This window comes from Sebastes umbrosus, chromosome 8 (assembly GCF_015220745.1).
Source record: "Sebastes umbrosus isolate fSebUmb1 chromosome 8, fSebUmb1.pri, whole genome shotgun sequence".
Lineage (NCBI taxonomy): Eukaryota > Metazoa > Chordata > Actinopteri > Perciformes > Sebastidae > Sebastes > Sebastes umbrosus.
This window is the reverse complement of record NC_051276.1, coordinates 23,756,810-23,774,346: the sequence shown is the minus strand read 5'-3', so window position 1 is coordinate 23,774,346 and position 17,537 is coordinate 23,756,810. Positions and strand designations below refer to the sequence as shown.

General features: G+C 42.5%; 1 protein-coding gene across 4 annotated transcripts in view; it reads left to right on the top strand.

The window, feature by feature from the left end:
• Positions 1-17,537, top strand: part of rimbp2 (RIMS binding protein 2) — a 104,864-nt gene that overhangs the window by 51,709 nt on the left and 35,618 nt on the right. For 3 of the 4 annotated variants that reach the window (XM_037777957.1, XM_037777962.1, XM_037777961.1), the window contains exons 3-6: positions 1,828-1,911; positions 9,324-9,413; positions 13,863-13,985; positions 15,459-15,563. In XM_037777957.1, the coding sequence (XP_037633885.1) occupies positions 1,828-1,911; positions 9,324-9,413; positions 13,863-13,985; positions 15,459-15,563 (402 nt within the window). The remainder of the gene's footprint in view (positions 1-1,827; positions 1,912-9,323; positions 9,414-13,862; positions 13,986-15,458; positions 15,564-17,537) is intronic. The other variant, XM_037777958.1, reaches the window with a different exon arrangement.

Here is a 17,537-nt window from a genome sequence, read left to right as displayed (position 1 = left end):
GTGCTAGTGCTCTGCTAGTGTGACTTACTAAGGAACATAACCATCGTTAAGGTTATTAGTTACATCTGTGCTGTTCCTGCGATGACACGTAAATAAAGATCAACAGATTCAATAACTAACTATATGTGAAAAATGGGGATAAAGACTGAGTTGTCAACGTAGCATTGAGTTGTCAACTCAGTTGCCTCAATGGCTGCTTGATGGAAACATAACAGGCATTAAAAAAACAGGCAATAATATACAGGATATACAGTTTATATCTAATTCACATGTGAGACAGAATAGACCTTCTAAGAGTTGGGTCTTTTCGCCTGCGTCGTTTTCTTGTAACGTGAAACAGAGCCGTCGTTAGTGTCATTAGTAGCACCTGTGCTTTTGCTGCTTTGTCAAGTAGATGTGTCTGCTGGGAAAAAAGTCTTCAGACTCCAAAACAATATGCGAGTTGTTAAAGTTATTAGCCACGCTAATACTTTGGTTTATAACTAAAAACCTGCTAATTAAATTAATGACATTCCCATCGACTAATTCTAGCATGCTAACATGCTTTAACTAAAGCTAGGGTTGGTAATCTTAAGAAACTAGCAAGAGTATGCTACATTTAAAAAAATATCCAACCGAAAAAAAACAGCCCAGTGTTGCCTACTCTTTTCCAATGAAAGTAGCCAGCAGCATTAGCTCCAAAAGTCTCTAAATCTAGCGAGAAAATCGTCAAGACAGCAACACTGACAGTCCGTCCCTTCATAATGAACGTAAACCACGAACATGACTATTGTTAGTACTCACAGTTGTCAAGCTAGCAGCTTGTGGAAGACTTCAGTGAAGCGTAATGTGTGTGCAGGCCGGAAGGTAGACATGCAGGTAGCCCGTCCAATCATTTCATTCAGGAGGATGGACAGTTATTTCAGTCCTGTGATACTGGATTTTTTTAATTTTTTTGTCAGAGCATTTAAATTATTGATACCTGTCGGGATGTAATGAGAATTTCAACAAATAAAAAAGTGTTTTTGAAAAACTGACCACCCCTATCTTTAACTAAGATGTTGAGCACGGTAAACATTATACTTGCTAAACATTAGCCTGTTAGCATTGGAAGCATGTTAGCATGCTGATGGTAGCTTTTAGTTTAAAGCACCTCTGCGCCTAAGTAAAGAACATACATTACCAAGAAGTGAAAGTCAATTGTACGTTCCATTGCCAAATCAGCGCCCAGCAGCAAAGCTACGCTTCTGCCATTTTGGACTGAAAGCGACTACCGGACGCCGGTAAAACATCTGCCTAAAAAGTGCCGTACAAAAGTAAAACAAAATGATTTCTATTCTTTTGTCATATTTAATGTCTCTACCCAAATAGCCTGTGTTGAACAATAAAAACATTATTAATATAATACGCATTTTCAGTCCAAAATGGCGGCAGCGGTTGTCAAAAAAATACCAGAGTTACGTCTTTTTGCTTCTATGCTCTTTAGCCTAAGTACAACCTCACAGAGCCACTAGCACGGCTAGTCTTGTTTGATCCTCTTCATCACATTATTCCTAGAGGACCACACCGTACATCCTCAACATTTGAACCTCAGAAATCATTCCAACCTCCTGTCTGTTTTCAAAAATAAGAATAATATCTATTAGATAATCTCTGGAAATCTCTCTGTGTGTTGCTGAAACACACACACACACACACACACACACACACACACACCTAAATACTGCTGAATAATGAAATGCTCCTGCTCCCTCTTTCTCTGTCTAGTTTCACTGAGTTCTCTCAGGAAGCTTCTGTTCCTGACAAATCATAGCAGCTGTCCTCTGCTTCTTTTTTCTCCCTCCCCAGGAGACTGAGATCAGCACCAGAAGGAAGGAGTGTGAAGCACTTGAGGCGGAGGTGAAGAAAAAGAATCAAACATGTCAGACTTTGGTAAGTGCTCCAAAAATATACCGTGGCCTCTGAGCGATAGGACGGACGCTCAAATTGATTTGTACCTGAGAGCCTTGTCCCGCTATCATCACACACACACACGTCCCCTGAGAAAATGAGTGGCGGTCTACTGTAATGATAGCTTGGTTCTCAGGCGGTGATGACTGAAATTGAAAAATGGGAGCAGTTAAGTGCGAGTTGCAGTATCTGTGGGTTGGGTTTTGTTAGCATGGGGAATACATTTAAGAATGAGAGATACACTTTGCAGCTGTAGGAGTATTTGCAGAGCGTGATCATGCACAAACAGAAGAAATACTATGACGTATATAAGGATATCACTGTGTACATCGGTGGTACCCTCAGGCAGTGGTTATTTTGGTTTCTTTCTCCTGGATACACATAGCTCATGGAGCGCTGTACAACCCTGCTGTTTTTTAACTATACAGCAGTACAGAGCACCATTTGTGTGTTTTTTAAGTAATGGTCACCACTGTAAAAGGTCAGAGATATGTTACACAAGTCTTGTATTTTCGTACAAGACGCGGTCGTTGCCTTTTTGAAGGACATTTTCTCATAGTGCCCCAGAAATGTCATCCCGCCTGCTGGAGAGGCCTTGACTCAGGACAAAAGGCAAAGAGAAGGAAATAAAAGATGAGAGAACCTGCTGAGAAGAAAAAAAAAACATGCTTTTCTTTTTTACACGTCTCCTCTTGACGTTTTAAGTTATATATACATCAATATGTTTGTTTCTTTTGATGATGGGAATGGCCCAGCAGTGGTCAGCCAGGTCACCTAACATGTTAACCGTAGACTGCTGGGTAACCTGTGGAGTCTTTGACCTCTAGTGGTGCTGTAGAGTAATGTTTTGATGAGTGGGTTCCATGTATTGTTTGTATGTTGTGCATGTGTTGAGAACACATGGGTGGCATTGTGCACATTTTTGCTAACTGCGGAGGGCTTCAATAACAGATAGTGATAGAGTGGTGCAGGGATGACGTATTTTTGTAGGCAAACCTGGAAGTTAGCATCTCCCTGGTTCCCTCGACAAAAAGCCAATGGGATTTTTCTATTGAGTTTAGGATAATTGCAGAAAATAAGCTCTGTGGCGAACACATGTTTATGATACTTACACGTTTTGTTCAGCAAGATAATCTCCACAAATGAACACCACTTTTATGATTTTTGAAGTGTGAATGCAATCACCAGATGTAAAAAGCTAACGTTAGGCTATAAACAAACTACACCACAGTTGCATGAGTGCTAGTATACACAACGAGGCTGTAAAGGCGGACGAGTCAGCACCACCTGTTAGTAACCACCTATTGTAAGACACATTAAGGCTTCAGAATTCACAAGTGGGATATTTACTGACGTATTTTATATCCTAGAACAAAACGTTCAATTCTCTTAAGCGTGTTTTAACCACAGACCTTATTTCAGGCATCTAACTAAAACCCCATACCCGAGACAAGGGCACCGGAAGTACGCTAGTATGCTAACTCATTTCAGGGTTTTAGGACTCATTCCTGCACCACTTTACACACCAATACATCATTGAAGAAAAGACTGGAAGCTGATGTAAATAATGCAACTATTCACACATCAGTCATGCATCAAGTTCAAATGCATCTGTTTCATCATTTGCAGAGTTCATGATAGACTGGAGTGAAGTGCTGAATGTGTCCCATCATGGCCGTCAGTGATTCTGTTGGTTTGGGTGGTTAAACACTGTGGCTGTGTTGGCGTTTGTGTTAAGAAGAGTTTGCCTGAAATGATGCAGTGTAGGCAGGTCACATAGGACTGTGTGCATTATTTAACTTTTATTGTTAGGTGGTGCTGGGGCTAAATGTCAGGTACGCTGAAGTAACCATTGAGCAGCATGTGGCAATTATTCCCCTGCTTCGTTGGATTTATTTTAGTGGGGAAATGTACTGTATCTTAAATAAGAGGAGTCATCAGGCTCCATCAGTCTCTCACAGCAGGGGGAACATCAGAGTTGTAAATCACAGCACAAATAAAGCTTAAGTGGATGGTTCTGGTCTGAGGGGTTTTACCATTACAGTTACAGGAGCCCCACTAAGCAGAATAATGAATCACTTTATATTATATTATAGCGAGATGGAGAGCTCTGCTCAGCTTCTGTTTCAGTTTATTCTGAGAGAGAATGACATCTAACTGCTGTGATGTTCCGGTAGTGGGGTCCCCGTGGGCTCTGCAGCAAAATGTTGAGTTTAATTTCAGTTGAATTTTAGAGAATGTGTAAGTGCAGCCATTTGTAGGCCTGTACGCTCTGTGGTTTGGGAGTTGGAAAAAAACAATACAGGGATATAAAAGCTGCTTCATGAGTGTTGAAGTTTAGCACTACATAAAAATGAAACATGTTTGCAACCTGTAGAAGCAGAAGTGGGCGCAGAGATGTGCAGATAGCCTGGAGTGGGATTTGTTCCGATGAAAGGCAGGAGCTGGAGAGATTCAGCAGTAATTTAAATGGCACTCTTTGGTCCTGGACTATTTGAATTCATTCCCTCGTTGCCCCCAAGCCCTCTTCTGTAGACGAGCTGTCTTTGTGTGTGGCTCTCTGCTCCAAATAAACACTCCATTAGGACAGTTTTCTTCGCTGCCCTCCTCTCGCGTCCCCTGCCCACAGCAGCACTTCCTCTTCCTCGCCCATTGTCAGCCGGCTGAGTCCGGGGGACGCTACCCAAAGGACAAACTGTCCCCAAATGGCGTGCAGAAATGGCAGGCTGGTCTCCACAGACTGCAGCACAGCTCTTATCTCCTCTCGAGCTGAGCTCCGAGAACAGAGACACAAACACAGACAAGACCAATGAGCGCTATTGTGAGGGGATGGCGAGTTGACAGTAATGTCACTCCCTGTTTGGTCTTAACTGGCTCACCTCTCTGTCTCTCCTCTGTTTTTGTCCCTCTCAGGTTGAAGTAAAGAGTGCATGGACAGAAATAGGTGCAGCTGTTGGCGACTCTCTGCTGGTGGTCTATTTACCAAACACTGACAGCATATACAGGAATATATATACTTTCATTTCTAGGCTGCTATTAATGCCACATCTCCTCACAGTGAGTTCAGCTGTCGTGTATATAAACACTAAGTGTCTGCACTGGCATAGCCATCTGACACCTCCACCTTCCTCGGTGTCGGGTATATAACTGCAGACCATCAGAGGAGCATGCCTCTGCTAGCATTTAAGGCCTGTTACCATGGCGACAAGCATCTGCTGTGCCAGCGTAGCTCCAATATGTATCGGTGCTAATCGAAGATTAACACCGAGGCAGACAGCAGGCAGACTCAACAAGTCCAGAGACTGGACTGACTGTGGAGCTGCGCGCTCAAATGTAGCTCAGTAGCTGCTAGTGAAATGCCAGCTTAGCTTTCATTATGAGCTGTTTGTAAGCACAAACACCTTCTGTCAGACGCGGGATTGGCAGCTCTTATTGCTTGGACACATGGCATGCATTTTTGTTTTGCATTTTACACAGGACAGTAAATTCAGATATGCATCCTGTAAATGTGTTGCACATCTTTGAGATGGCTTTGTACTGTGTGTTTGTGGTACGTTTATTTATGTACACCATGGTGTGCAATAGAGGTGTAATGATACATCGATATGGGTTGATTTATCGATTCAATGATCAACGATCCAATAACATCGATACAAAGTGAAAACATTGATACATCAAGGTACGCCTTTATTTTGAAATTCCCATGGCACGTCTGTGTCACCATTTCCGTCCAGCGTCCAAATAGTGCTTAAACATGACAAATGTGGCACTTTACAGTGACCAACAGGAGGTCTATTTTTATTGTTTTTATTAAAAATAATACATTGTTTCTTCTTTTAAATGTCTGAAAGAGCCCAGTAATAAAATTGTCAAAACATAGCTGCTTTTTGTGAGTTGATATAAATGTAACTGATTGTGTTAAATGGGCATATGACATCATCTCATATCGATCGCAGGCCCCTGATTGGAGTCAAAACGAAATCGTATCGTGGCAGACTTTGTGATATTGACAAATATCATACTGTTGTCCAACGTGTCTATATAATATCGTATCATGATGAAACTGGTGATTTACACCCCTAGTGTGCAATGCTTAAGAGAAACTTAAACATAAACGGTATGCAGAGGGCCACCAGCCCTGTGTAAGGGAAATGCAATATATACTTTTTTTACACTGTGCACCTGAAGTCAGTACAGTTCAACTTTACACTTGAAAACCCCAAGTCCCCAAATTTACTTATACAGCAAAAGGTTTATACTAGGGCTGTCAATCGATTAAAATATTTAATCGCATGATTGTCCATAGTTAATCGCTATCAATCGCAAATAAATTGCACATTTTGTATTTGTTCAAAATGTATCTTAAAGGGAGATTTGTGAAGTATTTAATACCCTTATCAACATGGGAGTGGGCAAATATGCTTGCTTTATGTAAATGTATGTATATATTTATTATTGGAAATCAATTAACACAAAACAATGACAAATATTGTCCAGAAACCCTCACACGTACTGCATTTAGCATAAAAAATATATGCTCAAATCAAAACATGGCAAACTGCAGCCCAACAGACAACAACAGCTGTCAGTGTGTCAGTGTGCTGACTTGACTATGACTTGCCCTAAACTGCATGTGATTATCATAAAGTGGGCATGTCTGTAAAGGGGAGACTCGTGGGTACTCATAGAACCCATTTTCATTCACATATCTTGAGGTCAGAGGTCAAGGGACCCCTTTAAGAAAGTGGCCATGGCAATTTTTCCTCGACAAAATTTAGCATAAGTTTGGAGTGTTATTTAGCCTCCTTTGCAACAAGCTAGTATGACATGATTGGTACCAATGGATTCATTAGGTTTTTTTAATTTCATATGATACCAGTATCTTCACTCTAGCTTTAAAGCCCGCTACAACCTTCACAATTGCAAGTTACGTTAAGTTAATTAGAGGCGTTCAAATTATTATCACGTTAACTTTGACAGCTCTAGTTTATACCTTATAATATTCCTATCTCAATGTCATAAATGTTACAAGCAGCCAGTAGTCAAGAGGGCCGAGTTCAGAGCCCCATGCAATATATATACATTTAGTCCTCACAGTAGATCAGATGGTCTGGATAAAGAAACAGAGGAAGGGTCAGGCTGAAAAGGAATAGTGATAGTGGCTGTCGTCTATACTGAACAAGAGCAAATGCTGCTGCTTACACTGAGTCCACAGAGCAGAGAGTAAGTGGGTGACATGTTTGCTTCGCTCCTGTGCTAAATGGCAGAGTTGATTCATCTGTCAGGCTTGTCGAAATTAAACACACAGCTCCGGCACACCAGGCTGAGTCAGATCAAGTCTGGACCAAACACAACTGCCTCAGCACTGCTTTCAGAAACAGGAGTGACCCAGGTACTCTGCTGCCCCAGGCCTAATAGTGCGTTGTTATTCATGAAACTATCCTGGCACACAAATCACCAAAAAGACTGTTCGTGTCTACACAATAATCAGTCTCTAAAGTATTACAAATCATTAATCAAACTGACTTTATGCCGTGCATATGTACATTGGTGTTAGTATTTAAAGCAAATCTCAAATGGCAAATCACACCTCAGCAAAAAAATCTCAGCTGAATAATGTTGGAGGCAGCTCAATATAGGCCACAGTGTATTCTGCATGGGATTCTCTCCACCACTGGGCTCACAGGCTCTCCATAAAAATGTGTCTTGCCAAGGGATTATGACGTACACTGATCTGTTTAAAGCGTTAACACGTCGACAATGCAGGACAAAGAAACAGCTGATTCTCTGTGCTCAAGACAATTTGGTTTGCAGCACTACGCGTGTGCTGTCGCATCCAAATTCCAAAAAGGATTTTCAATGAGGACGGCAGTCGTGTTGAAATGCTTGAATCAACAGCAAAAGTATTTCAGTCCACAGTGCTCATCAGTGTGCACACAGTAAAATGGGAGCTCTCTCTAGCTGTTTGTCCTTCAGAATGAACACCTGGAGGCTTTAGCCAGCCCACATTAGCTCCGAATTGAAGGATCAATGGATATGAATAGGAATGCCAATGCAATCTAGTGCTTGTACGGGAAGCATTAAAATTGACTGGACACAATTGACGCAGGTTGAAATGCCAATAATTTTTTGGGGGGGACGTGACAGAAATGAATTGAATAGAAAAGCAGCAGATCTCAGTTGTGACTTTGGTCTTCAGGCTGTTGTTTACTTATCACTGCTCGTCCTTGACAGTATTTCTCCTCATCTGGTGTGAATATTATGTACTTTTCCTAGTAGGAGGTCAGAAATATTCAAAGTTCCGAGTTGTCTTGAATGCAGCATAAATGCAAATGACTTCATCACAAACAATAGACCTTTTCACAGCAGACATTTTGACTTATGGCGGGAAAAGCACAGGTGCTACTAATAATATTAACAATGGCCCTGTTGCATTCAAGTGTCCCAGTGACGGTGTGACAGTGAGCCCGCATGCACAGTACCAGGACCCTGAAACTGAAGCAGATACATGGAATTCAGCTATCATTTATTTTATTATTTACTGTGTGATTCTCCCACTGTGACATGTCAAAATGTGGTCTGGGAAAATATTTTACAATGCTGCTTTATGGACATCACTGGTCTGTTAACATGTGCACCCTCGCATGGATTTTTATCTTTACTCCTGTCTCCATTTGCCCTCTGAAACATCCTTCATAAGTAAAACATAAGGGGGGGAAGGAGCAGGCTCCCCATCGCCAGCCATTAAGCAACACTGTATATTTACAGTAAATGTATCATGCATGAGCCAGTAGGTTTCTTAGCTCCCCACAAGAACAACACTTGGCCTACGTGCTGCTGCTGCTGTAGCTGCGGTGGATTGCACATCTCAGAGAACTCTCCAGTTGACACTGCAAATTGCATCCACGGCACGCCTCACGACTGTTGATTGAATGTAATTACGTTTTCCTCCTCTGCAATGAGGGGATTTTTTTTTTTCACTCTCGGCTCAACACACTTGGAAAGAGAGAGAGTGGGGAAATGATGCTCTTTGTGTGTGTGTGTGTGTGTGTGTGTGGTTAGGAAGGTATCAGAATACATGTTTGATTTGCATCCACTCTCAGAGAGCGGTGAAGAACAACACTTTCATGGTGTCTGATTACATCTGTTCCAGTATGTTTGAGACATTGACATAAAAGCTAGTATTATGACATTATTATTATTATTATTGTTACACTGTACTGACTAAAATGGCAGGCAGCTTCGAGAACGTGGAGAACCTCGAGCAGTCTCCTCAGATGAATAATGCATGTGCTATCGCTGACAACGTGCTCGGGTTGAGTGCTGTGCTCCGGTCTAATCACGGTGACTTCTTGAGTTCTAAACACTGTTTTCTTTCTGCCTCTTTTGTCTAGGAGAATGAGCTCCAAGATTTCCTCCAGGAGAACAAACACTTGAACCTCCAGTTGTTCAACAATAGCCACAAGACATCTGAGTATGAGAAGGTAAGAGGCGAAAAGGCCTTGGTTTTGACTTCTTGAGTATGCACTGTATTCATCTCAGTACTGCTCCTTTCACACTTGTAATGATTGCTCGTATCTGTCCTGTGAGTAGACTTAAAGTCTGTTTATAGCCATGCTGGCAGCGTGGCTCTATGGATGACAATGTTGGTCTGTCAGTCGGTCAGTCACTTTTGTCCAGAGTGAAATACCACAACTATTGGATGGATTGACATTCATTGTCACCAGAAAATTAATCCTAGTGATTTTGGTGATCAAATGATTTTTCCTGTAGTGCCACTATGAGGTTGACATTTAGTTTTTTTAGTGAATGACAGCTATTGGATGAGTTGTTGTGAATTTTGGTACAGATATTCATGGTTCCCAGAGGATGGATCCTAATGACTTTAGTGACCCCCTGACTTTTTCCTCAAGCACCACGAAGAGGTTTTGAGTGACGTGTGTCGACAACTATTGAATGGATTGCCATGAAATGTGGTACAGGCATTCATGGCATTGGACCTAAACGCAGATAAGGACGAGGAGGCAGCAGGCAGAGTTCAATGATTTGTTAATGAAAAACTTATGTAGAACAAAAATGCAAGTGATCCGGCAGGCAGGTTACAAAAAGCCAATCCAAAAAGTGAAGTCACAAGGAGAAAACTTGAACTATAAAACACTGGAAAACCCCTCAGACAAGGGTGAAACACTACACATGAGGAGCAATGACGAACTGACAATAAAGCAGGGGAAAACCAGACTAAACACACAAGGAGAGCAGGATGATGAGGCACAGGTGGAACAAATCAGGGCGCGGCAGACAATCACTAAGGCGGGAAAACACAAAGGCAGGAAGTAAAACCAGACATGACACACACGGTGAGTAAATAAATAAAACAGGAAACACTCAACGAATGAAACAAGGAATATAACAGAACCCCCCATAACCTAGAAACCAAAATCCTCTAGACCATTCAGAACTAATAAACCACTAAATAGATAAACACAACATAGTATAAAGTCTTAACAAAAAGTCCAGCAGGAGCGGTCACAGCCGGTGTGCATGGCAGAGCAGCGCCGGGTGGAAACCTGCGGCCCCGCAGTGACCCGACGTTAAAGATCAAAGTAAGCGTGCTATACATATTGACCGTCATCTTTTCTTGTAAAATGTGCGGTGTGATCGGTAACACCGGTGTTGTCACAAGTTTATTAACCGCTGGGAAAATCTCCTCACTGCCACATCCCTACCTCACAGAGCTGCTAACGTGGCTGTAGACTCTCCGTCTTGTTTCTTCATAGGCCACGGCCTCTCTGGTCTTTACATTAACTCTCTGCCAGATGACTTTCTGGGTCACGCTAAAACTTAGTCAAAACTGCCCTAGGATGCCGGATAGATGGAGCCGTTTCTCCAATTCTCAGCATAGAAATGAAAGCAACGAGCCTCCGATTCTATTAAAACACCCTCACCTTCCTTTTAGCCCCGAGACCTTGAAGGCCTTCAGAGCTGATAACACGCAGCTAAAGTAGATCAACAAACAGAGAGCACCAGGCCTCTCTCTAAGGACAGGAAGGCAATTTCCTGAAGGAGCTGATTGACAGGTAGTTGCTTTCGGGGTGAAGGAGGGTGGGCTGCTGGTTATTGACGTCTTATCGGGTCTTGGGTGGCTCTTGGAGCAGCTATCCTGAACTGTTATCACACTGACGGATATGAGAGCAGCAGCCTGCAGGGCAGTGCGGATATTAGCCCTCGCTTACACCCCCGTGTTCTGATCCTATCGTCTCTGAATGAACTAGGAGGGGCTACAAGCGGCACCTCCCTCTCCCCATAATAGACTATTGACCTGCTTCTCCTGAATCCAATACAGTTCCGTTCGATCCGTCTCCATTAAGTCTGACAGTCGCTCCTATCCATGCAGATAGTTTTTGCTGTGTAGAGGCGGGCGGTTCAGAGGCAGACTCGCTGGTTTCTGTTTGTGTTTTGCTTTGCTGGTGTTTGTTGAAACGCCCTCCTCAAGGAATCATTAGTCATTCATGGCTGCTCTGAGGAAGGGGCTGTGCCACATTACGACTACAGGAACCAGTCATCTCGCTGCCGATTAGGGGCCTTTAAAAACCTGATTGAAAAATACTGCCTCTTAAGTACCAATAGGACTGGTCTGTGGGAGGCCGATTATGAAGAATATGTAGAAATAGGCATTTTTCATATATTGTTCATAATGGCAGTACAGACCTCATTGGTGTTGAATTGGTGTACAGTGTTAATATAATGTGCAATTGCTTCAGTCAATCGAATGCTTAGTGCTTGGTTAACAATGAAGCATGAATAATTTATTAATGTTTTGGTCTACGGCCACTGAATTATGTTTCTCCTGCATTATTATAATATTTAAAGGCTTTTATCACCGAAAGCAGCCGGCTCCCACATCTGGCCTGTAACGGTTTCTGCCTGTTTTAAATGCTTCGAATGCTTTAGGTGGCATTAAAGCAAATCGTTTTTTACAGCATAGTAGCTTAAAATCAGCAGCGACTACCAGAAAAATAGGAACAGCTCTACCATAGAATTCAGTCCAAAGCGACGGCTTTACCTTTTAAGAGGCATATCAGGTTCAGTTTTTGTTCATATAGTATGAAAAGAGGTTAAAAGAAAAAAAGCTCAATTGGGAGGCTTTGTGGTGTTATTGAATTGGATCATACATTTTGTCCAGCCTTGAATAAAGGAAACAGGCGGCAAACCGTTAATTGAGCCACGGCTGCAAGTGCTTAGATATCGTTGTCACTGGTTGTCTCATCCTGCTGATTTCAACAAGCCATTGCCATTAAATTACATTATGATGCATTCAGGCTCCATTCAGTGTTCAAATGTAATCTTGTAAAATGTAGTTTTTTTGCGAGAAACTTGAATAGCTTTATTATTTTATTCAAAATAACGCAGATATTTAGTATAAAGACAGCTGGTTATATTGCTTTGTTTGTGAGATGATGACTCTGTAACACTGTCTCCTCCATCTTTAGTTTCTTAGAGTAAACAGATACTTCGGTACCAAGTCAATGCCAATATTGTGAATATGTGATACTACTCGTTTTTCTAGAGGGCTCGAGACTAACAGCGTCCCAGGGACGATAGAAAATGTGTTTTGGACGTAGTAAACTCACTATCGACGCGTCCAGGGGACACACCCTATTTTGTCCCTGATAATGCTACATTGCGAACAACAAATCTGTGTTGAAATCGGCAGGACCAGAGCTAGTTAACGTTAGCAGTTAGCTCCGTGCAGGACTGTGCTGGTAACAGCTAACGTTAACTAGCTCTCGTCCTGCCGATTTCAACAAGTGAGGTGCCATTCATTTACATTATGATGCGTTCAGGCTCTATTCAGTAAAATTAATATTGGGCAAAGGTAAATTCTAACGTTATCATGATGTGTTCAAATGTAATCTTGTAAAATGTTTTTGCGAGAAACTTATAATAAATACAGTTTGATTGAAGGAGATGTTTTCACAGCAATATGAAATAGATAATAGAGAGGGAATTATAACCTGTTTAACTCTTTAACAAAAAACAGTATGCAAACGACAATAATGTTGTGGATGTTGAAGTACATGGGATTTATTGTTTTACTTTTGTTTTTACTGTGGTATCGAATTGGTATCGAGAATTGTGGAATTTCTCTGATGTTGGTATCGACTACTAAATGTCTGGTATCGTGACATCCCTATTTTTGACCACTAGTTACAATGTTTTGATGAGTAGGCCCCCATTTTATTGGTATCTCGAGCATGCGCACGATAGTTTCACCACTAATGGTTTCACACAGTTACGCTGGCCGTCGGGTCGCAGCAATGTGCCAAATAAAAGTAACAATGCAGGGAAGCTAACATGCTAAGCTACCATGGATGTAAACAATTTCAAATAACTATTTTAAAAAGTCGGCTTTGCAAAGGTTTTATGAGGAAGAAAAGGTATTCAAAAAGTACTCAGGCTTCAAGGATACACCCAGTGCATTATGATGAGACTGACTGTAAACATAGCTTTGTTTGTTTACAAGAAAACCCCACAGGGTACCTTTAATAATTTCTCCATGCAGCAAAAATCCAGGTAGGACACCTGCACTTAAAGTGGCTCCAAAACAGAAAGAAAACTGCTTGTTTTGAAGAAAAGGAGCGGAGTAAAAGTACACAATATCCATAATCATAATTTGCTCATTAAAATGTAGGGTGACAGGAGATAATGGGCATACCAGAAAACTTGAAAGGGTAACCTCTTTCGTTCGGGGAGCAAGAGAATGACCACAAGAAAGACATGAACCTACTAAGTATTCCTAAAAAGGGCAGTATATAAACCAAATATAATGCAATGATTAAAACTTGAACAGCCTGGTTTTGCCCTAAAAGAAAAATAAACTGTAGCACTCTCAAACTCCGTCTCTCTGCTCCTTGCTTGTTCTGTCTGCACAGGTGAAGTCTGAGTATGCCCAGCTCAAAGAGACCCTTGGTGCTGTGACGCAGGAGAGAGATTTAGCCCTGTGGGAGAGGAACCAGCTCCAAGGCAAACTGGAGAACCTAGAGCAGGTGCTCAAGGTGAGGAAGCCAGCTCCAAGGGCACGCTTGACCTCTCAGTACTGTGTGCATTTCTATCTAGTCCTAGTAGTCCATCTATCCGGGGGATCCTAATTCAGGTGTTTTTTTTTATGGAGCCCAGTACCCCCCTTCTCCTACCTGTGCTACACTGCCTCCATTATCTTCCGCTATGCTGTCTAATGTCCCTGACATGTCTGTTGCCTTCCAGTGTCGTGTTGGGAGGTCTGACCAGGAGCTGTGAGAGAGTAGAAGCTTGGAGCAGTCTGCCCCCCTTTCCTTTCCTTTCCTTTCCTTTCCTTTCCTTTCCTTTCCTTTCCTTTCCTTTCCTATTCCACCCTTTCATGTTGTCCTACCCTCCCTAACCTGTCCTGTCCCTCCCCGCCTTCCCCATCCCCTCTCCCCCTGCTAGATTTATAAGGTATCACTGCTATGTCCATCTGTCAGGGAGCAGAATCCCATTCTGAATGCTTTTCTGTCCACCTCAGCGGCTGTGCTTTCTCTCTCCCTTTATCCGTGGGCTGCTCACCAGACATACGAATGGTCACCTGGCTACACGACCACAGCACTGTGGAATGTGATTCTTTATTGCATGAGGCAGGACAAAGAGTTTGGCTTTTATGAGACGACGGGAGGGGGGAGGAAGAGGAGATAGAGAGTCACCCTTCATGATGATAATGTCACCTACAAGTCTGATGACATTACCTATCTCAGACCTCAGTGGCATGGAAATGTCATTCGCTTCCTTCACCTGACAGTGTCGCAAGTATTCATATAATAGCGGGAGCAGTGATGTGACTGGATGACACAGGCGTATATATATTGTGTTATGAAGAGCTTAGCATTCAGTCCCTCGTATTGTATGGCTTCTTTTGTTGTTATGGATGACCACAGACAACGTGAGCACGCTACGGAGTTTGCTCACCCTTTTCATGTAACGTAAAACCCCTGTATTGATCACGCAAAGACAACACCGCTGAGGACAGCTTTTCAAACAGTCCCAGTAACCCGGACTTCCAACAGGTATTGTGTTACCTAAAGGGGGCAGCAAACCTCACTGTGGATTGATGTTTTTTTTGTTTTTTGTTCACACAGCAAAGCATCTCTAGTCCTCTTCCATAAGCACCTTTTTGTGCAGAATTTGATCTCCCCGCAGATCATTTGACATAAACTGTCCTCACGTTTGCTGTGGCGTAGTTTATGTCTCTCTTGTTTTTAAGGGGTTTAAATAAAGGTCAGTACACTGTTGTTAACAAGCCTCTGTTATGTGTGATGTGTGTGTGTGTGCACATGTAACACCTGTGTTGTGTCTCTCTGAGTGTGGAGTAGATGACAGGAGATGCATTTTTGTGTTGGTTCAGTGCCGTTGGATTTTAGTTCCACTAACAGCAGCCCTCTCTATGCTTCCCCCCCTTCCACCCTCTCCCTCCACAATCCTCCCTACCGGCTCTCCACCCCTGCACCCCCTGCGGACAGCATATGCGCGAGGCTGCAGAGCGGAGGCAGCAGCTAGAGTTGGAGCATGAGCAGGCCTTGGCTGTACTCACTGCAAAGCAGCAGGAGATTGAAGTTCTTCAGAAGGTAAGCGACGCTCGCAGCACCAGAGGTTTTTGGGCTTTTTGTGTTTGCTCAGCCTGTGCATGTGTCAAAGAGCTTTTTGTTGAGCAACCCGACAAAGGTGAAAGTCAACTCAAAGACTGTATTATAGAGAGCAGAGCAAAGAGGATGTAGCACTCACTTCTCATCACTGGCACTACTAGAGATCTCCCAGTGCATCCTTCAGCTGTCTAGCAGCTCTCCAATACTTGCCAACCTTGAGATCCTAAAAATAGGGGGGATTTCAACCAACCAAAGCGGGGGGTTGTTGGGGTCCTCCTCCAGAAAAATCTGACTTTCAGAGACTTTGTTTCCTGCATTTTGGTGACTTTTAAAGAAGAAAAATAACAAAATAGCAAGTTCACTGCAACAGCATTTTTTTGTTAAATAGGCCTACTTTTAATTTTACTTTAAGGAAACTTAATTCTCAGGAAAGAAAACTGAATAATTTGCCACTCTGGCGTGAACTTCTGTAAATCTCTGGTATAAACTAGGCTAAAATTCATCATTTTTTGTTAGGGCTGTCAATCGCTTAAAATATTTATTCGGGATTAATCACATGATTGTCCATAGTTGATCACGATTCATCGCAAATTAATCCCACATTTTTTATCTGATCAAAATGTACCTTAAAGGGAGATTTGTCAAGTATTTAATACTCTTATCAACATGGGAGTGGGCAAACATGCTTGCTTTATGCAAATGTATGTATATATTTGTTAATGGAAATCAATTAACAACACAAAACAATGACAAATATTGTCCAGAAACCCTCACAGGTACTGCATTTAGAATAAAAATATGCTCAAATCATAAATCATACCATCATAAAGTGGGCATGTCTGTAAAGGGGAGACTCGTGGGTACCCATAGAACCCATTTTCATTCACATATCTTGAGGTCAGAGGTCAAGGGACCCCTTTGAAAATGGCCATGCCAGTTTTTCCTCGCCAAAATTTAGCACAAGTTTGGAGCGTTATTTAACCTCCTTGGCGACAAGCTACTATGACATGGTTGGTACCAATGGATTCCTTAGGTTTTTTAGTTTCACATGATACCAGTACAGCCCGCTACAATCTCTGAGAGATCGATTGTGTTAACACCTTAAAGAGATGATTGCCGTTAAAACGATTTTGCGTTAACGCGTTATTGCCACGTTAACTTTGACAGCCCTAGTTTTCATTCATTCAATCATTTAATTTTTGCCACTGCTTGAGTATTTATTTTTCTCCTTCTCTCACTCACTGAAGGCCCTTTCAGACACAACACGACAACGGCATCACTGCGCTCTGAAACATGTTATTTCCAACGGCTTGCGGCACAGCAAGCACAGCTCAAACCGCGCCACGATGTCGTGAGCAGCCCTCCTCTGCTGGGAAAAGACATTTGGTGTAGCTCTAATGTAATCCAGGTGGAAACAGTAGGGCTTATACACGCTGTAACCTACAGCGCCATAAACGGGTTGAGATGATGACGAAAAAGAAAATAAGTGGGGGTGAAAAATTGCCATAAATCGGGAGAAATGCAGGAGAATTGTGACCCCGGGAGGAAACCAGGAGAGGGCAATGGAAAACCCTCCTGGGAAAACCGGGAGCGTTGGCAAGTATGTCTTCAAACCCTGAGTGCTCAACATTTCAGCAGCACTCCTCTTGTTTGTTACAAGCAAGCAAATCAAACATTCAAACCCCAGAGTAGATATGACACTTTTTTAGAAATGCTGGCCCAGGCCATTTGATGGTTGGGCCTCCTCCTCTGTGCACTGGAGCTGACTGTAATGTCAAAGCGATGGCTGAGAGATCGCTGATACTGTAGTGTGAACGTGATAGGAATTGTCACCAGTGCCTTTCTCTGGAAACAGTGTGTGTGTGTGTGTGTGTACCCACAGTGTTGATGTTGCCGCTGTAGTGTTGCTCTAACTTCACAGTCAGCCTTTCACAGGCAGAGTTCTCAGCTTCTTTC